We start from the raw sequence: 22,664 nt of genomic DNA, 5'->3' as shown, positions 1-22,664 counted from the left end.
GCTTTAACCGACTGAGCCACTCAGGCGCCTCTCGATTCCCAGCTTTAAGAGTTTACCCCAAAATTGAACTTTAGACCAAAGACAAGAACCAAGTCTTAATTTTTTTTTTAAGATTTTATTTATTTATTTGAGAGAGAGAGAATGGGACAGCACATGAGAGGGGGGAGGGTCAGAGGGAGAAGCAGGCTCCCCACCGAGCAGGGAGCCCGATGCGGGACTCGATCCAGGGACTCCAGGATCATGACCCGAGCCGAAGGCAGTCGCTTAACCAACTGAGCCACCCAGGCGCCCAAGAACCAAGTCTTAATTTTTTACTGAACTGTAACCTTGTTTTTTAAAGAGACATGCATACACACATACACACAAATGAAAAATGCCAGCTTCAAACGCAAACCAAGCCAGGAATCATCTACAACTATTTTACAGGATTATCAAAATATTCTCTGAATGGAACAGACCCACACTGCTATCTACTTTGCTTCAAGCCTTCATTGGTCAGGAAAATCCCCAAATCATTCTAAGTGACATCCTTCTGTGTTGTTCCTGTCCCAGGTGGGGATCCCAGGTGGGCAGAGAGATGTATCAGACAGATGAGGGTCAGAATCTCACCCTAGCAGCCACAGGCCCACTTTGAGGTCTGGGCAAGTAGGTACTTTGTGGGTGGGAGGAAGCAGTATGGTGGGAAGGAGATTCTCAGCTGCTACAGGAAGTGGGGCAGACACGTGTGTCACTTTCTGGAGGTGCCCATCGTTTAATCCAGTGGGCATTTGGCAGTCCCCTTGGGGGTCATGGAATTAGTGAATCCTGGGATTAGTCTTGCTCTGTTCCTTGGTCTCCAGCCCCAAGGCTTCTTTGACTTTTTGAGTGTCTGTATCTCTGTCTCTAGGAGCTCGAGGTCAAGTGTGGTCAGGAGAACATAGGCAGGTCTGCTGTGGGGTTGGGGAAGCTTCCTTGGGGCTGGGAGTGCCATCTAGAAGCCAGGCCCAGACTTGAGGCCCTTCATTCCAGGGCCAGGCCCCCTCCTGTACATTGGGGCAGTGGGACCCATGCAATTCAGCCAGAGCTCCCTTGGTCGATAAACTTCTAGGAATCAAGGTACTTTATAAAGAAGCAGACTGTGATAAAAACAAACAAAACAACATTCACAGAGGTGGGAAACACAGTAGGTCACACATGCCCTCTGCGGTGTTCCTTTATAGAACAGATTATGAAACTGCCTGGAAGCAGTTTGCCAGTTGACGTTCTTAGGCAATTCCATACAAATTCACTGCTCTGAGCTTCAAAGACCAGGGTAGAGGGTAGAAAAGAGAAGCTCGGGCGCCTGGGTGGCTCAGTTGGTTAAGCGACTGCCTTCGGCTCGGGTCATGATCCTGGAGTCCCGGGATCGAGTCCCACGTCGGGCTCCCTGCTCAGCAGGGAGTCTGCCTCTCTCTCTGACCCTCCCCCCTCTCATGCTCTCTATCTCATTCTCTCTCTCAAATAAATAAAATCTTTAAAAAAAAAAAAAAGAAAAGAGAAGCTCAAAAAGGTTAGGCAGAGAGGAGGAGTGATCCAGAAAGAGAGGAAATCTGCTCATTTCCTAACAGAGTACAATCACAAGAGACCCTGTCATGTCCATGGGCTAGTCCCGTGCAACTTCTGGCCCTCAGCCGATATTCTTCCGAATAAAGAGGGGAGAAGCTAGAATAAAAGCTACAGGGTAGATGTTCCATACATTAATATCTCTCTCTCTCAACATGTTTCTTAAAAATTTTTATTTATTTATTTATTTATTTATTTGAGAGAGAGAGAGTACCGGGGTGGGGAGGGGCAGAGGAAGAAGGAGAGAATCTCAAGTAGTCTCCGTGCTGAGCACGGAGCCTGTTGCTGGGCTCGATGCAGGGCTCCATCTCACGACCCTGAGATCATGACCTGAGCCAAAATCAAGAGTCGGACGCTTAACTGACTGAGCCACCCAGGTGCCCTTCCCTCTGTGTTTTTTAAATCAGATGTTCAAATTAATACTCTGATGCTGGTTGTATTAGTCAGTAACTGCAGTTTGATAATGCTACATAACAACCCCCCCATCTCAGTGGATTCCAAAACAGATGCTTCTTTTACTCTTTCAGAGTTCTGTGAGCTGTCTGGGATAGCTCTGCTTAGGCTACAGGTTGGGGTCGAGTCTGCTCCCTGTCCCTTTCATTCCAGGACCAGCAGATGTGCCAAATACGCTCTGCCTCTGGAGCATGGCTAGATATATGTGTCAGCCTGGCTTTCCTCTGCTAGCCTCAGCTCTCCTCCTGTAAGAGTTCAGTGGCCATCTGGTTCGGGTTGTGTAACGGGCCTCAAAGTGGCAAGACAGATTGAGAAATTCAGGGACTGCCAGAGGCCCCCAAAGGAAAAGGAGGAGGTCCCTCTTGCTAATTGCTACTCAAATCCTCTCAACAGCTACTAAGTCTGTCAGACTCTTCTGATTTCTACCATTTCTATGGCTAGAGAGCCCCCCTTTGAGTTACTATGGAATTTCGCCCTATGCAAATGGGAATGTAATGATAATAGCTAAAACTTACCAAGTAGTTATTATGGTCCAGGCATTATGGCACAGAGAGGGTAAGCAACATGCCCAAAGTCACACAGTAGGTAGATGGTAGAGCCAGGATCTGAATCCAAGTTGTCTGTCACCAATGTCTTGGTGTCGAGCACCAAGTGATATAGCCTCCCAGGGTCGAAGGAGCCCTGGAGTGAATCGGACGTCACAGGGTCTAGTCTACTTTGTCTGATTGGGCAGGGAGAGGCCTGGGGGTGCACTTGGAGGTGCACAGGCAGACATGGCAGGGATAGGGCAGGCTGGCTTGGGGGCCATGCTAACAAAGTGCACCTGGACTTCACCTGTGGTGCTGGGGAGTCATTACAGGGATTAAACAGAATGACACAGTCAGAGTTGAAAACCATCCAAGAACGGACAGGTCCTCATGCCAGCATTTCTCTGAGGTGGGCTCTGCAAGAGTCTTCCTGCAGTTCCCTCGAGGGGGCCAATGACTGACCAGGGTCACACAGCAGGTGGAAGAGTCCTTGAAACTCGGGGCTTCCCATTTCCCCCCTTTTTCCCCCCTTTTTGTCTCATTTCTCCTCACGTGTGATTTCTCAGCGTCTCATGTCCAGGTCTGCTCCCTGCCCACTCGACTTCTCTCTGCTCTCCACTTCCAAGACAGTTTGGGTCACCTACAGGCCTCACCCCAGCTGGATCCAGGAATACAGCGACCCTGAGGTGTGGAACTGCCCAGGTGCCTGCTCTATTCCCAGATGTTGCAGTGACCTCTGAGCTCCGTCCCCCAGTTTCCTTTCTGACCCCACCCACCTCTTCCTGGTCATAGTCAAAGCCAGCACTAGCCCATATATTGCCTTGTGTGCTAAGAAAACTGTACCCTTTCTGGAGAACTTGATTGCCAGCTGCTGGAAGATTGTGATAATATACTGATTTTGTTAAAACAGTTGGCCGCCACCTGCTAGAAATCTGTATGAATGTCATACAAAGCTACCAAACTGTACAAATAACACAGAAAACTGTACAAATAACATGTGGCATAAATATGTCCATGAGATGCCTCCCCTGTGTACTGGCAGGGTCTCCTTGTGCAGTCTGCAGTCTACACAACTGCGCTCAGCGCTGTGGAGGTCACTCTACTTCTTTCCCCTTCCTGAAAAAACAAATATTAATCAGACTTTTGTAAATCGAATAATATTTCAAACACTCTTTTATCAACTCCTGCTCTGCAAATGGGATTCTCCATTTGCAAAAAAAAAAAAAAAATACCTTGTATAATAAAGTAGGATTTGTTAACTGATTTTTTTATACAAATTGAGATTTCCAATTTCCACGCATCAGACTGGCTAGAATGGGGCCTGGCTACTTGCTTGGGGCTGCCCGACACATAGGAAGCTGTGAGGGATGTTCTCAGCGGAAATAAGGGGAGGAAAGTCCTCGATGAGGGACTTAGAATTGAATTCCTTTTCTAGGAAGCTGTGAACAAGCAGAGAACTTGAGCTGGAATGGGAGAGAACATGATGACCTCAAGGTAGAGCCTTCTCCCCAAGGCTCTCAGACACATCCCCCTCACCCTAGGCCTTTGGGGGACCAGGTGTCACCCACTACCAAGCCTGTTGGTGTGGAGGGTCCTGCTTCTCCTGGGCAAGCACCTCCTTGTCTAAACATCCTCTCAGCTTCTCTGCGCTCCTCCAGCCCTTCCCCTACTCTGCTCTGGACAAACAGATGGACACCAACACAGATGGGCTCTGAAAAGCCCACAGCACATCCTGCTCCTGGCTGGCTGGGCTCTGGGCCTTCCTCCCAGCCTCAGCCTGAGTTTGCTTCTTCGAGATAGACTGCATCCATCCTTGGCCCCCCCAGGATCTAGTCTTCAGGCTAAACTCTTGGGGGTTGATGCATTTTCCTCTCTGATGTGGTGTCAAGAGACCAAGTTCTTTTGTTTTGTTTTGTTTTTAATTCTCAGAGTGGACCAAAGGCTTGATTTGCAACCACTGGACTGTCTCGGCTGCTCACCAGAATCACTTGCGGAGCCGATCAGGCATGAGGTCTCTAAAAGCTCCCCAGGGCTTGTGTGGTGCAGCCATGTTGAGCAGGCTGCCCTGGCCTCCCCTGAGTCCCGGTGTGGTTGTAGAGGAAACGGGAGGCCAAATGTCCCTTCCCTCCCCATCCCCCAGCAGGAGGGCAGCATGAGGGCAGACTCCATCTGCTGTTAACATCTCAGTGAAAATGTTCCATGAGAAAGACACCTTCAGCTTCAATTTTTCAACCCATCCAGAAAAAAAATGAGCCCCACTGCTTGCTGGAGTGCAGATAACTTCCAGCCCCATCCAGGCCCAGTAACGAACCCCGGGCTGCCCACAGGCCTCAGATGTATTTGCTTAGCAAACCCTAGAATGCAAAACCCAGAGGACTGGGTGCAAGACAGCCCTGACCTTGGTTGGGGCCTCTGGGGGATGCATGCAAATGTTAGCCATGGAGGGTGGGAGGCTGTGGCAAGGGGGCCTGCTGGAGCCTACATTTAAGGGGACCATGTCACGGAGCAGGAGTCCACACAGGCACCCTTAAGAAGGTTCTGCCAGGAAGAACCTAACTGATATGGAAAACAAAGACAAAAGAAAAAATTAAATTTCCTTACTGCTCACAGCCCATTGACAAGTCCTTGAAACAGGCAGAGTGACCTTCCTCTGGGAGCTCAGCTGCCTCAGTGTTGACACTTTGCTAAGGGCAAAAGGCCATCTTCTTACCCCAACCCTGCAGGATCCTGTGAGTCTACTTTAACATCTAAAAATTCCTGTGGAAACTTCCTTTACCTCTACCCCGCAAGATACATGTTGGCAATCATCCTCCAAGCATATGGCCCACTGATCTACATCTGAAGGGGCTCATGACCAAGTTTTTACTAAACAGTAATAAATGACCTTTTCCTAACAATAGCTAGCCCCCTCTAGCCCCCTCAGGATCCTGGAAACCTTGTTTCCAAAATACTTTGGAGGCCTGCGCTGTCCCCAACCCCCTCCCAACTTGAAAGTATATAATCAGTCACCCCTCACAACCCCAGTGCAGCTCCTTCTGCCCATGGGTCCTGTCCCCGTGCCTTAATAAAACCACCATTTGGCACCGAAGACGCCTCAAGAATTCTTTCTTGGCCATCAGCTCCGAACCCCAACATTTCCTACATCACTAACTAACTGTACCTTTGAGAGGCTGAAAAGAATCAAACCTTGGGTGTTCCCTCACCCTCTGCCTCCTCTGATACTCTGAATCTGTGGCTCGGACCAGTCAAGGGAAGCATCCTGGGGGCCACGTGGGTGGGGAAAGACAGGTCCCACCTGGAGTGGCCCACCTGGCTGCGGTCTCCTGACGTTTCCCCCCAGGAGTGGTCTTGCGGTTTGCTGGCAGCTGCGGCCCCCGAGGTCTTGAGACATGTGAACGGGAGGAGGGGGAGGGTTTCAGTCTTGCACAACTCTGGAATGCTTATTACCTGGTGTGCAAAGGGGTATTGAACATAACAATCATTGTTGTTCTAAATTAAAGCCTGTATTTAGAGCTCAGATGCCTTTATGTTAGAGTAATGTTACAGTTACAGGTATGGATAAATCCCCTTGTATATTCTCCTTCATTTTGCTTATTTCCCTTTTTCCCATTACAGAGTAAATAAGAGAACTCTTCTTGCATTAGTTCCGGGGTTGCTGGATAAAATACAGGACATCGTGTTAAATTTGAATTTCAGATAAACAGTAAATATTTAGTATGAGGAAGACCCCAGTATTGCTATTATTTGTTGTCTGTCTGAAATTCACATTTAACTAGGCCACCCGTATTTTTATTTGCTAAATTTTGGCAACTCTAATTAGTTCCTTTCTCCTTATAATGCCTTTTTTTTTCTAAAGCCAACACTAGTGGGTTGTTGTTGTTGTTGTTGTTGATATGCCAGTCACTGTACTCTGAAATTGGAGGTCTCACTGGTGCGGAGGCCAGGGGCAGAACACTCTCTGGTCTTCCAAACAAGCATATCCGAACCTCTACAGCAGCCCTCCCTGTAACTTAGTGCACATCCCAAACTCAACCCGGTCTTGGCTGACCCATTTATCTCTGACTTACTCGCTTAGCCTCCTGACTTCTCAGGGTCAGAAATTAGGTTAATTATGTCCTGATGGCACTTACCCACCTTTTCAAAGCCTTTCAAAGCAGCGGGGTCTCCCATGCACCTCACTGCTCTTGAGAACCTCTATGGCGTGAGTTGAGGGAGCCCCGCCCGCTCTCGCACAATGGTGTCTCCGCCACCCTATATTCCTACTGGCGCAAAATCCCTATAATGAGTGAGGTCCATGAGCACCCCAAGGGCAGGGATTGTGCCTTTTGCATGTGTGTATTGCACTGAGCTAGATCAGACCTGACACGTAGTAAATGCTCAGTAAATATTCGTTGAGTGAATGAACTAATGGATTAGACAGTTCGGGAAGGCACTAAAACGGGGGTTCTGGGAGCTGGATCCTGGCCTGGTTCTGTCTGTAGGTGGCCTCGTGACCTTGAACAAGGCATCCGCTCATTCTGAGCCCCAGCCTCCACGTCTATGAAGTGAGGTGCTGCCCTCTCCTGCCCCCCTCAGAGCATTACAGTGAGCCTCCAAGGTTTGGGAGCGGAGAGGTGGCTTGGAAAGAAGACAACCTGTGTACTATGTACACCAGAAGGCCGCCTTCCCCAGGGAGCCGCTGGAAGGACTCACGTGTTACCTGAGAGTCAAGAGAGGAGGCCTTCAATGCCTTTCAGCAGAGACCGCATTCTCTAGACCAAAACCCAGACACTGTATTCTGTCCATTTTTACCCTGGTTCTGAGTGACAGTTTGGGCACCAAAATTAGGGACTTAATAAAACAGATGATGTAGACTCAAGACTGACCCAGATGTTCCTGGACATACCATTAACTGTCATCTTAACAGTCACAGAGTGGGCGAATGTCAGGTCCAGAGGCAAGTATCATGTCCCTGAGGGCCTCAGCCTGCAGGGAGCTGGACTAAAACCCAGGTCTCCTGATGCTCAGAGCACTCCGTTACTGTCTCAATAAGTTGACATCCCAAGAGGGGGACACCTGGGAAGCAACCAGAGAGGGCCCCCAGGCGGGGACAGGGAGGCTGGCCCTCACAGTCTCGAAGATGCCAGACCAGCCCAGATGTGGCAGGTGGCCTCCCATCTTGCCACCGTTGTGAATCATCCAGATGAGACCTTGGTGCAAGTCAATTTCTTTATTTGCTTAAATAACAGTACAAAAATGAGACTCAGATGCCAGCATCAGGGACTCATACCAAATACACATACAACTTAAAGAACATCATCCCAAATAAGAAACTATGTACAGAAGATTCCTGACCCTCATTTCAAAACTGATTCTGATCCTTCGCATTTGGAGGCTGTGTTCCTGAACACTAAAATAAATCCATAAATAGATCACTTCTCCCCCACTTCTTAAAATCAGCAATAAAACTAAATGACTTGTAGAATATGCTTTGTCGAACTTCCTAAAACTTTGCCTCAGGTTTGAGGCCAGTCCCAGCTAAGTGCCCAAGGCCTCTCCCCTTGGTTTCACCCCCTCTCCAGTCCTACCCCACAGTGATCACCATGTTCAACATAGCAATACAGTGTCCAGTGAGGGTAATAAGAGTGAGTCTAGATTTTAACACTCTCTCCCCTTTGGCCATGTGTTCCATGCAAAGTCCAATGGCTGTGTTTATAGCCCTGTTGGGCATGCATGTAGATAATGGACATGTGGCAAACTGCCCATCTGAGCCAAGCTGTTCAAACTATTCAGTTTTGTAGAAGGCAGAGCCTCTAACAGCCCACACCTCACCTTTGTACAAAAACAAAAAGGAGCCCCTTTCTCAGGACTCTTTACTGCCACCAGGTAGAAAACTGCTATCATAAATCTACAAATCTACAATGTCTAGGAAGTGAATAGCACTTCCTGGGGTATGATATTCTTGAGCAGTGCACACCCATACAACCATCCGTGGCAATCCAGCTTAAAGCCCTTCCCTATTTCCTGAAAACTACCCAGATTGTAGCTATAATAAGAATAGCAACATACATGGACATGGCACTCTTCACATTCATTTTCTCACTGACTCTTGGCAAACCCCCATGAGATGGGAGAGGTGCAAGTCATCAGCTTCACTTCTCTAGACATGGAATTATAGGACACAGGGTTGGAAGGATTCTGAGACCAGTGATACCCAATCCATAGATCTTCTCTGTCTGAGGCCTGCAGATTTCCTGAGAGGTGTCTGTAAATCCATATGGACATTAAGCACTGTTGGCCAATGAATAAATTACTTGTTGCATGTGGATGCACATCTGGTTAAATACATATGGGTATTTTGCTGAGAGATTAACAAAAATTTATTTTAATAAACTAGACTTGGAACGCCTGGATGGCTCAGTCGGTTAGGTGTCTGCCTTCGGCTCAGATCATGATCCTGGGGTCCTGGGATCAAGTCCCAAGAGCCTGCTCTTCCTCTGCTTGTCACTCCCCCTGCTTGTGCCCTCCCTCTCTCTGACAAATAAATAAATAAAATCTTAAAAAACAAACTAAGACTCATTTGAAATTGTCATCTAGAAAATGCCAGCCGGCCTTCCACATGATAGTAGGCATAGTTTTAGCCCCTACAGATCAGGAAAATACATGATAGTAAAAAATAAGGGTACATAAGTTGGTACTAGGGTTAACCCCAGAATGTGAAAGCCCTGACCCCTGGTTCAATGCTCAGGACCAGTGCCGAGCAAGGTAGCTCCCCATTTCCGCCCTAGCCCCCAATTTAGAGAGAGAACTACGGGTTGCACAATTCTAGCGGAAGACCAAGGCCTCCCAAGGAATGCCTGGCAGAATCACCTGGATCTCAGGAGCTCTCCCACTCATTCGTCTGGTCATTCATTCCTTCAATGAGGACTTAAGGACTGCCTCCAGCTCAGTGGGGTGTATTTAGCCACTGAGTGGAAGCACCAACCTCCCCCCGTTTAAAGAGACTTCAGCATGATGGAGTCAGAAGGAATCTGATGGGTCGTGTACATAGACTTGCCCAGAATCCAAGGTCTGGAGTGGAAGACAAACAAGTCCGGGGTCTTGCAGCAAGTTTGGGGCAGCTCAGCAGGTGGAGCTCTGGTCTCCTAACTCCCGGTGCAGTGCTCTCCTTCCCCCAGCATGGCCTCTGCGTCCAGCTAAGTGGAAGAGGGATTCGTGTATCCCAGTCTCAAGAAGCCCACGATGGCACACGTATGCAGATGGCCATCCATCCTTGTCTTCGTTCATATCTGGGGAGGGTGTCATGAAGCATCCTCAGAGGGTCCTGCCTAAAGCCACCAATTGTTTGAATAGTTCAAGGGAGCTTGAGTTTAAAGCATAGCTTTTAATCTGGACTTTGGATTTCAAGACTTGCGATGTTCTGGAAGGAGAAAAAGAACATAGGTTTTAGCCATAGCCCCAATTACTTGTGGGTCCCACTCTGATAACAACAGACTTCTAATTAACATATCAACACAGCACACTAGCTGTCCCCTCTGGGTCTGGATTCACTCAGTACCTCCTATCTGCAGTGCTCTCCTGGTCCTTTCTCCCCATCTATAGCTTCTCCATCCTCAAAGGTCAAAATCTATGCCTGCCACCCCCTGGAAGGCTTCACTGGCCTCAGTTACCACTAATTTGGCATTTTACTGGTACTTAATTTCATCATCAGGAAACATTCTGTCTTTTCCTATAGCAGAACCATCCACAGGCCCTCACAGCACCTTGCACAGCAGGGCCCAGTGGAGGTTCTCAACACCTATTGGTCAAATGAGTGAGGGAGTGAATGAACGAATGGTTAGTAAAACCAGAAGATGAAGCTAGGGCTACTAAGGATGTCAGAGCTGTTGTTTCTATTAATATCTTTCACAAAGAATTCAGATCACTCCATAAGCTATTACCTAACCTATCCTAGAGGGCAAATTATCCATAATATCCCCATATCTGGGCAAAGATAATGAGGCTGAGGAAAGAGAGGTCGAAGGTCATAAGGAGTTCCCACCAGGAAAACAAGCCAACATAGAGCAGACCATTTGAATGACAAGACAGGAATATTATGAAATTAGACCAGCTTTCTTGAAAGACGCATCACATGACTTTGAAAGGTAATTCCAGGAGAGGCAGAATGTTTGCATGATGGTGACATCATTGTAATAAAGGCCTAGAGACCATCTGGATATAGAAGTTCTATTTGTCCAATGCCAACAAACAGAATGCTTCCTCCCCTTTTTTTTAAAGATTTTTAAAATTTATTTATTTGAGAGAGAGAGAGTATGAGCAGGGGGAGTAACAGAGGGATAGGCAGACTCCCCACTGAGCAGAGCCTGATGCAGGGCTCTATCCCAGGATCCTGAGATCATGACCTGAGCCAAAGGCAGACACTTAACCGACTGAGCCACCCAGGTGCCCCAACACTGCTTCCTTCCTTTAATGTCACGTCTTCATTCGGTAGCTTCTGCAGTAAAGATCTGGGTCAAAATGTCTGTAGGCAAGTTACCTTAAGTGATTTTGAAAAAGGCGGGGAACACTGCTCATCAGAGTCCACCAGACAACATGAAAACTCAGACTTTAAAAAAATCAGTGAGAAGTATTATTTCTAAAGGGACCATCTCAGAGCCTTAGGGGCAGGGGCGGTTATTAGGAAAAGCATGAAACCGATCAGAAGAGTGAGATCGATGGCAACGAGAAGCTATTCTTAATCAATCAACCAAGACAAGGTCAGTGAAGGACCGCCCCCCTTGGAAGCCTTCCAGAACCAACGGCCCATGGATCCTCATCTACCTCAACCATCCCTCACTTGACATGTAATCTTACTTTGCTTCGTCGTTTAAATTTTATGATGGTCTTGAATTTGGGAAGCCAACCAGCACAACCCATGAAACAACAAGAGGGCAAGCTAGGGTAGCACCCCGTCCAGTATTCCATACCGAAATCATAAAGTATGGAAATGCACATACAATCAGGGACCAGAGCCAAATAAAGCAGATGCTAAGGATCAAGTAAAGCCAGTGAGGGCTTTGGAAAAGAGAATGGTCACGTGGGTGTAGAATCATCTCACGGGGCCTCAGCAAGGAGATGGCATGTGAGCTAGCCCCCCAAAAGCCAAGAACTCAGCAGGGGAGGGGAGAGGCCAGTAAGGGCGATCCTGCTGGGATCTTGAGCCTCTTGTCACGTGTTCTCACCTGCTGGGCCACCTGGCACAGGAGGTGGGTATAGCTGTGCTGGCTATGGCCAGAGCACAGGCCCATGAGGCTGAGGACGGCGTGGCTATTGTTGCCGGCAAATTTGTTAGACGGGCCAAAGGCAAAGTGGTAGGGTCCCTTGGTGAGGTCCCTGTCCGGCTCTGCAGGGTGGGCCTTCCGGCTCTGCAGGGTGGCTGCCAACTTCCTGAGGGAGGAGTCGGAGAGCTTGTGTAAAAACCTCTTAAAGCTGGGGTGTCGCCTGATCTGGAAGTAGAGACGGAGGCAGACCATCATCAGTGATGGTGACAGGTAGCCCCCTCTCACCAGCTGCGCCCCCCCCCGCCCCCCGTCCAGCTCCATGCACCCAGGCTGGGCGCCTCCTTGTCCCTGGGATGAGCTCACCTGCTAAATGCCTCCACTCCCTCCAGCCTCTCAGAATCTGTTCTGCGAGGTTCAACTCCAAGCAGCAGAACAACGTGGGGGGTGGCAGACAGAAAGCAGGTCTTTGTATAAGGGATGCTCAAATAGCATTTACTAGCCATGTGACTTCTCCGAGCCTCAGTTTAGTCATGGGTAAAATGGCAGTAATAATGCCCCGCACCCACATGCAGAGTTGTTGCGGGGAGGGGATTAAGTGAGATCCTTTATGTAAAATATTCCGTGCGGCGTAGATGTTGGATGAATTTCAGTTCCCACTCTAAGTCACCTCTTCTTCATACCTAAATGTGCTAGGTTGCGTTCCCCCAGAGACTGGGGCTCAGGTGCAGGTAGTTTAGGTGGTAAGAGATGCTACGAAACACTGATGGGGGAATGGATCTCTGGGACAAGGATGGGAAGGCAGTCCACACACACTAGCTACTGAGCCTGGTCCTCACTGGCCACTCCAGGAGCCGGTGTAGAGCACACTCTCCAGAGTTATCCCTGCAAGGGGCAAGGGAGCTGAGGTATGTATACACCAGGTCCCAGGAGCCATGGGTTGAGGGCTGCTCCTCAGGAGGTGGGGGGTGATCATTCTGGCCTACCATGTGGGTGGTAAAATAGTTCCAGAGGCCAGTCCTCAGGCAAAAGAATGTGGGTGCTGGCAGTGGGGAGCTGGGCCAGCGAGCACCGTGGTGGTAAAGCGAGGCACTCACAGTGCCCGCTATGCTCATGACCCATCTATGACCTGTGCTCATATCCGATACCTCATATGTGATCTGTGTTTGTCTCTCCAAATAGACTGTGAGGTTTTCAAAGAGGCAACTTTCTGTTATAGGCTCTCTAGCAGGAGGGGAAAATCTAAAAGCTTGAGAGAATTGGAGACCATATTGATGCTGAAATGTGTGCCAAGACAGAGTGAAAAAGAAGCTAGCACAGGACAAGATCAGGGGGTACTGGTGGACCGGACTTGGGGTAGGAGGCTTCCAGGGAGGTCAGACATGAGCTGAACTTCGGGATTTGGTTTGGGGGAAGTCCTGGCCGGCAGGGTGAGCTGCATGGGCATGATACTATTTTAAGCGAACATTTATCTCATCTCCTATGTGACTGGCATTTTCTATATGTACATTAAGCTTTGTCAAGTAGATATATACCCCCATTTTGCAAAAGAGAAAACCGAGGCTCAGAGAGGTTAAGGGATGACGTGCCCAAGGTCACCTGGATGCAGAGATGGGGATTGAACCCAGGCCTCAGTTGTGAGGTGATGAGGCCCCCAGGGCCAGCCTTGGGGGGACTGAGCAGTCCTTACCTGCTCCCCCAACTGGTCATCCACTTCTTGGAGAAGATCCACCAGCCCCTGAATGATCAGCTCCTCTAAGGAAAATAAAGAAAGATTCAGGGACTGTTGACAAGTTCTATAACAACACATCCTCCCATTACAGACGATATGTTGTCTCTACAACACAGTACACGGATTAGCTCTGAAGGGCGAAGAAAGATTCCCTGAAACTAGGGCTGAAGCATGAAAGCTTTATTTTGAGTTTACTTTATAGAAATTGAAAGGATGTTGGCCAGTCAAGCCTCACCTCAGCTCCATTTAACACATGGGGAAACTGAGACCTCCCAATGTCCCCTATCCAGGTTACAGAGTAGCATGGCCAGGCATGGAAGTTGGGACCAGGAGCAGGTAATCAGAAAGCAGGGAGAGGAAAGACCACAGCTCCAGATGCAACAAGAATACACAGCCAGGGCTGTAAGCGGCCACATACACATGGCTGCTCATACCAAGACCTAACTGTAAATATTCTGGGTATTTGTGGTCCTTTTTTTATAAACTGTTGGCAGCTTGAAATCAGCCATGGTGGGAACACTTACACCATAGAAATCTGCAAATGCTACGTATCAGGGCTCCCCCACCAGGCCCACCCTCAGCCTCTTTGCCAGAACACCACTGGTTATGAGACCCAGGGCAAGCCGGGAGTTTTATATGAAACATTCAAGCAAACCAATGCAGTGAGGTGGGGTGAAGTGACATCCCACGGAATAGACAGGTGTTCTCTAGTGGAAGAGAACTCTCCACCTGCAACTCTGCCCCAGGAGCCCCAGTTGAAAGGCCAACCCTGCCTCCTCCCCGCCCTGCTAGAGTCTCCTGGGGTATTGATCAGCAGCCTTCCCAGATCCTACTCGAATTCACCCTACGAGATCCACGCAAATAGAAGCCCCACGGCAGCCGCCCCAGGAGAGGGCAGCCCAGGAGAGGGCAGGGTGGTACTGACTAGATTCGAACACTTCATCGGGCTGCAGTCCCTCCTCTGGCTTGTGGCCCCTGGTCTTGGGGGGCGCTTCTGAGGATCCAACAGGTGTCCCTTCTGCAGGCGAGGACTCCTGGAACTCAGCATCGTCCAGATCTGAGGGCAGAAAGGAGGTGGTGTGAGTGTGTTTTGCTCCTGTCTCAAATCCACAGGCACATTACGGGGGGTCCAGGTTCTGACAAGAAGCTGTCCAAAGGCGCTGGCACCAGAGGGGTCCTGGTTTCCCAGGCTCCTCAGCGAGCCCCCAGACCTCCAGGGCCCGCCTCAAAGGAGCTCACAGTGCCTTCTTTAGCCCCTCCAGGAACCTCATTCTTCCCTTCCGCCAGCAACCCCCTCTGCCTCCTCACAGTCTGGGAGGAAAGAGAGCAGGCCCACCAACAGATCCCACCCGATGAGCCCACTTCCCCTTTGCTCTGTGAGGCTTTGCTGAGTCACTTCGCCTGGGTGAACCTCACTTTCTCCATCTGCCAAATGGGAATAACAAGACCGACTTCACAGGTTGCAAGGGGGCTGAATGAGATAACACGTGTGAGGGGGGCACGTAGGAGGCGCTCCGTCAATGTCAAGGGAATCACGGTGCACCTCACACGGCAGAGTAGTGAAAAAGCAGAGGCCCAGACCATATCCTACTTCATCCAACCCGGGTCTCTGTGCTTTTCTATTAGCTTTCGGGTGAGTCTGATGCCCTTCGCTGATAAACCCATGCACGGCTCTCAAACTGCATTTTTAAAGTGTTTGTGCATTTATGTATGGGGGGGGAGGGTCCAGCTGGCGCCCGGCACCCACCGCTCTCCACAGCCCTCCCACACCTCCCACCCCTCTCAGAGCAGAGAGCCAAAGTCAAGCCTGAGGCTGAGGCCACACAGCTGGCCAAGCCTACCCTGGGGGGAGCCTGGGGCCAGAGGCAGCCTCTGTGACCATGGCAACGCTGGGCCTGCTCACCGAGGCTGCTGGAGGTGGAGGGCTGATGGCCCCCCATGCACATGGGCAGGAAGCTGGGCCTCTTGTGCGGCCGGGACTCCGGGCTGGCGGCACCTGCAGCCCCCGCTCTCTTCGGTTCCTTGGAGCCACGTTTCTTATGAGAATAGGCTTTTCTGAAGCTGGACTTTTTCTCATGCGATTTCCTTCTGCAAGATGGGGACAGGTTTTCTACAGCCACCTCCGGTTCCTGGACTTGAAGCTGCTGTGGGGGAAAGGAGAGAAACTGAGTCAGGGCCCCCAACCTCAGTGAGGACATTCCAAGCAAGCTGGGGAAAGAGACCAGCACCCCCTGAAACAAACGGAGACCCCGCTGTGGACCAGAGGGCACGGCCTGGCCAGCACAAGTGTGGCCTGCAGCCACGGGGTTGGGGAGGCTTCGGGAAGGACCTGGAGCCTGGCTCTGGAAAGATGGAGCATTGGGGGAGGGGCAGGGAAGTTCTTAGGCCAGGCAGGGGTGGGGGTGTCCAGAGCGAGGGTCAGGATCTATGTGGGGAATGTCGGCCTCACCTTCTCTCCCCACTGCGCCTCCGCATCCTGGAGTAGGGTAATGATCTTCTGGATGAATTCTTCTAAAAGAGAACAATAGGGTGGCTTGCACTTGAGTGTGGAGAAAAGCTTTTCTACAGTCAGTCCTTACTTCCTAAGGCCCAAGCGGCTCCCTGGGTGAATCTGCCAGGTCTCCAGGCTGCCGACCAGCTTGCCCTTGTCGGTCGTCCCAGGCCTGGCCATGGGGACGAGGGGCATTGCTCAGAAGTGGCCTGAGGGCAGAGCTGCTTCCCTGGGAATATAGCCACCTCTTCGTTGGTCAGGCAGCACCCACATGGGCCACGTTAAGTGTGAGGAAAATAACGTAGGCGCCTGCCTCCAGGAGAAGGGGTCTCGAGGCCATCCGGAAGGGCCTGGTCCCCACAAGTCGCCTGGCCCAGCACCTTCCTCGTCTTCCACTTAGAACAGTGGCCCTTCTCAATTCCCCTTCGAGGCACAGTTTCTGTGAGAAGCCAACAAGGCAGGATGGGGGATGTGGGCAAAGTGGATCCAGATCTGGATCTGGAAGGATCTCCAGACACGCAGAACTGACAGTGATTCTGTGTTTCCCGCCTCGGCTCTGCCAATGGTAAGGAAGTAACAGTAACAGTGCCGGCAACCACCGTCTGCTGAACTTCACCCTTAGGGCCCCTACCCTCCCGCCTACCCTCTGGACTTCTCCTGAGGCCTTGTTCTCAAGCTGGACTCTGAACCACCACAATAATAACAATAAAGGGCAGCTAACGTTTAGTAGCTCTAAATAGCTTATTCACTGTGCTGAGTGCTCTGGACCCCGCCTGCTGAGCTCAGAGGAAGTCAAGGCCAGGTCACTGCCTCTCTGCACGGGGAGGGGTCAGGCCAGATGATTTCCAAGGGGCCTCTAAGAAAACGAGGGGGTACTAACGGAATTCCAAAGCTCTGTTCATCTGCAAGTCCTCTTCGGGTCCCTGGCTTCCTGCTTGGGCGGCAAGCTCGAAGGAACTTGGAGCCCCGCTGTCTGCAGACAGGGCCTCTTGGACATGGGGTTCCTCCGAACCTGAGAAGTGAGACGAAATGGTGGATGTGTTTCATTTGGGTGAGGGTGTTAACTAATGCACAGAAGTTAGCAGAGGTTCCAAGTTTCACTCCATGGCTAGAGTGTGCAAAGGTCTTGCTGGGGCAGAGGTGAGCGCTGGGTCAGGGTCAAGGCTCTGATATACTGGCCCAGACCTAGCTCCCTTATCCCTTTGCACTTCCTTACAACAGGTTTCCTGGGCTTTGCCCTCCTCTCCTCCCTCCCCTCGTAACCCCATCCTCCTCCAGCATCTCGGCCTGGAGAGTAAAGGCCTGATTCCATAGCATGAATTAAAGCAGCAGGGCCAGAATCTCCCTGCATGAGGATATCTCCCCTTGTGGCCTGAAATTCTACCACTGCGGCTCTGTATTTGGTGTGAAGCATTGCCCCTTTTTTTTAAAATGTAAATTCCCCTGGCCAGACCAAGTGGCTGGCCTAGGCCATTCCTCCCTTCCACCCAGGGTGATCCTTTCTCTCTAGCTCTGGTTCCATCACTTGGGGGCCATGTGACCTTGAACACATTGTTTTACCTCCCTAAGCCTCAGTTTCCTCATCTGTAAAATGGGGATAACAATATGGCCACAAAAGCTGATCGAGTATAGATACACAGTACGGAAGTGTCTTATTTTACAGATGAGAAATGGGGAATGATGTAGAAAGTCCAGCTCATAGCCCAGGTGTCCTGCCTCCCAGGTTGTAGCTCCTTCCTACACATGCTACCCCCTGCCAGGGTAGAGAGGCTGGAGCTGTGGAGAGATGAGGATGGCTAGGGGATTCCTCAACACAGTTTCCACTGCGGGCTTACCCGATTGCCTGCCTAGACAGTGAGGTTTCATTTGTGGAGGTGACCTGCTGGCATCCCTTTCTCCTCCCCACTGCCCTCCCCACACTGCTCAGGGCAGAGCGAAAGTCAGAACTGGGATGGCAGCCCTTAAAATGGCCAATTCCAACCCTGGAGAAGGTTCCAGAGCTGGAGGCAGCTGCAGTGTTGCTATGGTAACTCTGAGCCTGCTCACCAGGGCTGCTGGAGGCGGAGGGCTGATGGCCCCCCCCCCCACAGGGGCAGAAAGTTGGGCCTCCTGAGTGGCCAGGACTCCGGGCTGGAAACATCTGCAGGCCCCACTCTCTTAGGCTCCTCGGAGCTGTGTTTCTTATAAGAAAAGGCTCTCTTGAGGCTAGACTTCTTCTCTTGGGATTTCTTCCTGACGGCTGGCACTGGGTTCTGTGGAACCACCTCTGGCCGAGGAGCTTGAAGATGCTGTGGGAGAGATGAGAGAAACTGAGTCAGGCCCTGACCTTGAGGAGAGGGAAAAACTCCCTGAGAAGCAACTGAAGAGCAACCAAGTGCTTCAAGGTGGCCCTAGGTGAGGGAGGTGACAGAGTCCAGAGCCAGGGAACACGGAAGCCTGGAAGGGCAGATGGGGTTTGAGCATGGAAGGGGAGGAGGAGGAGGGGGAGGAGGGGGGAGGAGGGGGATGGAAAGGAAACAGCAAGCCTCTGGGGGTCAACACAGACCAATTGCTCCTTACCTCCTCCTCCCACTGGTCTCCCACTCTTTGGAGAAGCTCCACTATCATGCTGATGATGGTCTCCTCTGGAAGAAAGTGAAATGCACCCAGTTAGTCTTTCTCCATGTACAGAGCCCTCTTTCTAATGACTGTCTTGGACTTCTGAGATCAACTTAGTCCTTCTGTATTAAGTGAGGGCGCTCTTAAAACAGCTCCTCAGGCCACAGAAGTGGGGAAAAGCACTGTGTCCCAGGAGCTAGTCCTTCTGAGAGAGACTCGGGAGATCCAAAGGAAAAGGGGAGTTGGCCAAAGCATGAACTTTTATGCAGGCCATCTCAGGTCAGTCCTTCAAGAGTTCAACCTGTACCCCGTTATTTCCTTTGACCTTTACAGATTTGTAAATATCTGCTTTGGGTTCAGCAAGCTGTGCCTTGAGTACATCTCTTAACTTCTCTGGGCCTTCATCTCTTTCCCTGTGAAGGGTGAATCATAATCCCAGTCCTGCTTCCCTCAGATGGCTATCAGGCCACCAAGGAACTGTGCTTGGAAATACTGTGGGAGCCTAATGCTGATCTTCCCACCTGCAAAATTCCAGTGAGGGAAATGGTGGAGACCCAGCCTAACTAAGGCGGAAGACAGAGGGACCCCAGCAGGCATGACACAGATGGCCTGCCATGTCGATGCCTCCACAAAGTCTTTACGGAGAAACCACAAACAACATAAATGGTTTTCTCTGATACCCGATCGACTGATCCAAAGACAATGCGCCCAGAGTAGCCTCTGCTAGCCGCCAACTGACCGATTTATACGAAAGAAGGTGCAAACAAGACTCCCTGGTCCCGGGCTGCCTGCAGATTTTTGTCACCCCCCATTTCCCTCCCTCACTCCTCTTTCATTTATAAATCCTGTTTGGCCTTTTTTCCTTGACTCAGTCTACCAGCTGATTTCCTCTGGTGTGAAAAAACAATTAGCACGTAAAATACACAGCCTGCAGACTAGCCAACTAAATGCCTTTTAGTTATTCTTCAACAGATGCATAGATGTTTTATTATCTTTTAAAATATGCCCATTCTTTATAGGGAATTAGATTAATAGAGCATCACATAGATTCTATTCGGGACAATGACAGTATTGCGGTTGTGCGGGAGACTGTACTCGTTTCTGGGAGATGTGTGCTTTAGTATTTCATGATGAAGGACCATTTTACTGAAAATGGCTCAGCAACAAAATTATACACACACACACACACACATACACACACATACACGTATGAGGCAAATATTGGCCTCCATCAACAATTGGGAGTATATGAGTGTACAAAGAACTCTTCCACTCTTTCATATATTTAAAAACATATATAAATTCTATATTCCTCTATTCCATCTTCCTTCTATAAATTTAAAAAGACTAAAAAAAAAAGTCCCATGCTCATTAACACATAAGGCAGGACCATTTGCCAGTGGCTTTTCTAATTCCTGAGACTCCCTTCTGTGAAACTCTAAAATAAGTAAATGTGACCAGAAGCACCAGAAGGAGCAAGACTAGTACAGGCATTTTTGAGAGGGACCATCCAAGGTCTAAGCAGTCATCCAGCTGCAGGGAAAGAGGCTGCTAAGTAGATTCTGACTCACTGTCAAGGGTTTTGAGCTTCTCTTCCAGCAAGTGACCTGTGTCTTGAGAAGAAATCTCCGACGCTCCAGGACCCTCATCCTCAATGAACAAGGACTGGTGGATATCCGAACCTTCCCCACCTGGAGGAAAGATGAAAGCAAGTATATGTGGGGTGGGGTGAGGGGGTGTCCATGACATTCTTCTGACTGTCCAGGAGCACAGTAAAACAACCCAGAACTCACAGCAGGATGGGCCCTGTAGCTCTAGGCTTAACCAAAAAGCGGCAACTTGCCAAGGTTTCCATTTGAAAACAGGCTGCTTCAACCCAGGCATCCTTATCCTCATTAAAAACATGGTGAGTTTGAGGGCGCCTGGGTGGTGCAGTCGGTTGAGCGTCCGACTCTTGATTTCAGCTCAGGTCATGATCTCTGGGTCCAGAGATGGAGCTCCCTGTCGGCCTCCGCGCTCAGTGGGGAGTCTGCTTGAGATTCTCTCTCTCACTATTCCCACCCCCTCATGTGGGCTCTCTAAATAAATAAATAAATAAAATCTTTAAAAAAACCATGGTAAGTTTTGAGTGCTACAGGGCAAAGCTCTGTCTCCCTCCAGGTGCCTACAAGGGCGTTCACCTCCGGGACCTAAGAGTCAGAAAAGAAAGGCACCTCGGGAACCAGCTTCCTTATTTTACAAATGAAGAACCAGAGGTCCTGGAGAGGGGCAGCAACTTGTAAGTTTATTCCTGATACAGCCAAGCTTAGAATCAGCATGGGGCCCCCGCCCACAGTCCTCGCCTCTGGATTAATGTCGAGGGGCTGGGCTTCCCTCCTCACCTCCCTCCTCACCTCCTTCCTCACCTCCCTCCTTGCCTTCCCATTCCCCCAGGGGCTGTGCTCCTTCAACCGAGAGTACCTAACTACAGCTACCATATACAGAGCACTTCCCCTGTGCCAGCTCCAGGCCACGGCTATTCCAGGAGGTAGCAACTGTTGTTACCCCCATTTTATGGATGAAAAAAAAAATTGAGGCTCAGAGAGGAAAGTCGCCAGCCCCAGGTCACACAGCTAAGGGGTGGTGGAAATGGGGTTTGACCGCAGGCTCTCAGCCGCGGTGCCGTTCTGCCTCAAAGAAATTTCACAGTGGAGCCCTGATGGTTGCCCCGCCTTCCACGTCCCCTCTGTTGAGAGGTTTGAGGAGCCGGCTTAGAGTACCCTAGCCCTTGGGGGTGGGGCAGGGAGGTTACCAGGCACGGTCTGCTCACCCCTGGGTGCTGGGCCCAGGTCAGCCTCCTCGGAGCGTGGGGCAACCGCCATCTTGGGCAGCCCTGTCTCTTGGCCTTCGGCCTCCTGATCTTGGGCCCCCTTGGTTTCCTCAGCAACATGTTTCTTGTGACCATGTTTCTTGCGGCTGGCCTTCTTGTCGTGGGCTTTCTTCTTAGGAGCTGTGTCCCCCGGTGCCCCAGGGGATTCTGCGGGCTTCGGGAGGCCCTCCTTCCCCTTTGCCTTCCGGCTGCCCTTTTCTTTGGGCTCCTCAGGGCCTGTCCTCAGAAAGAAGTTTATAAAGATCTTCAGCCACCCCTGCTGGCCCCGCCTCTGGGCCTTGTCCTTCTTAGTGTCCTGCGGAGGCCTCTGGTCACTGGGGAGAAACTCCCTGGTCTCCTCCAGGCTGAGGGCTATGGCCATGGTGCCCTGAGCCTCCACAGACTGAGCTGGGCCCTGGGGACATCTGGTCCCATCGCTCGCCGTCCGGTGCAGCACCCGCCTGTAGGGGGTGGTGAGAATGGGCACGGAAAGGCACTGGCAGTCCCATGACTCTGAGTCCTTCTTGGGGCCATGTGACCTGTCCAGAGACCTGGATCTTCTCCCCAACAGAGGCTTCTTCGGTTCCCGCGGATGCTCCATGGCACTATGAACAAAGCAAACAGTTCCCTTACAGGAGACCTACCAGAGACGCCTCAGTGGGCTACCAGCGCTGACCCGCGCTCCGAGCCACCCTGCCCATTCGTGTGAGTGACAATCAACCCTCAAAGCTGTCGTCTCATTTCAATTCCTCAACAGTCCCGGGAGGGAGGGCTATCCTTGTCCCCGTTTTCCAGAGGAGAAAACTAAACCATGGAGGTCATGCCCCAGATGTCACAGCTGGTCGGCAACTCCCCTAGGGTCTCCAGAAGGAGCACAGCCTTGCCAACACCTAGATTTTAGTCCATTGAGACTGACTGACTTCTGACCCCCAGAACTGCAGGGTGATTAATTCATGTTGTTCCCAAACCTCTGAGTTTGTGGATTTTGTTATAGCAGCGATAGGAAACTAATAGAGCTGGAGCCAGGGCCAAGTCCTGCCCCTCGGGCACCACTGTCCTCGTCTGAAATACGCCTGCGACCCACCTGTAAGACTATTTCACAAGACAGCTCAGTAAATGGCAACACTGCTCGTCCATTCGCTTGGGCCAAGGATTTGAAGCTGTCCCTGGTTCCTTGCTTTCTCTTGCTCCCCACATC

At 50.6% G+C, this 22,664-nt stretch overlaps 2 protein-coding genes across 6 annotated transcripts in view; one reads left to right on the top strand and one right to left on the bottom strand.

Moving 5' to 3' along the window:
• Window positions 1–5,492, top strand: part of PNPLA1 (patatin like phospholipase domain containing 1) — a 47,232-nt gene extending 41,740 nt beyond the window's left edge. For 3 of the 5 annotated variants that reach the window (XM_021684680.2, XM_021684681.2, XM_021684679.2), the window contains one exon: window positions 4,491–5,492. In XM_021684680.2, coding sequence (XP_021540355.1) covers window positions 4,491–4,740 — 250 coding nt within the window. In that variant the 3' untranslated portion in view covers window positions 4,741–5,492. Of the gene's footprint in view, window positions 1–3,141; window positions 3,693–3,996 lie in introns of those variants that run through there. The other 2 variants (XM_021684683.2, XM_044917436.1) reach the window with 2 other exon arrangements.
• Window positions 5,493–9,924: 4,432 nt separating this feature from the next.
• On the bottom strand, window positions 9,925–22,067 carry BNIP5 (BCL2 interacting protein 5). The gene is given in 12 exon segments (XM_021684639.1): window positions 9,925–9,960; window positions 11,762–12,025; window positions 13,488–13,552; window positions 14,455–14,586; window positions 15,433–15,673; window positions 15,979–16,040; window positions 16,901–17,032; window positions 18,067–18,103; window positions 18,105–18,308; window positions 18,580–18,644; window positions 20,190–20,309; window positions 21,428–22,067. Coding segments are annotated over 12 exon segments (1,998 nt in total).
• Window positions 22,068–22,664: the final 597 nt, after the last annotated feature.

The sequence above is a fragment of the Neomonachus schauinslandi genome, chromosome 8 (genome assembly GCF_002201575.2).
Source record: "Neomonachus schauinslandi chromosome 8, ASM220157v2, whole genome shotgun sequence".
NCBI lineage: Eukaryota > Metazoa > Chordata > Mammalia > Carnivora > Phocidae > Neomonachus > Neomonachus schauinslandi.
The sequence above is the reverse complement of the archived record's forward strand: the minus strand, read 5'-3'. Positions and strand labels throughout refer to the sequence as shown.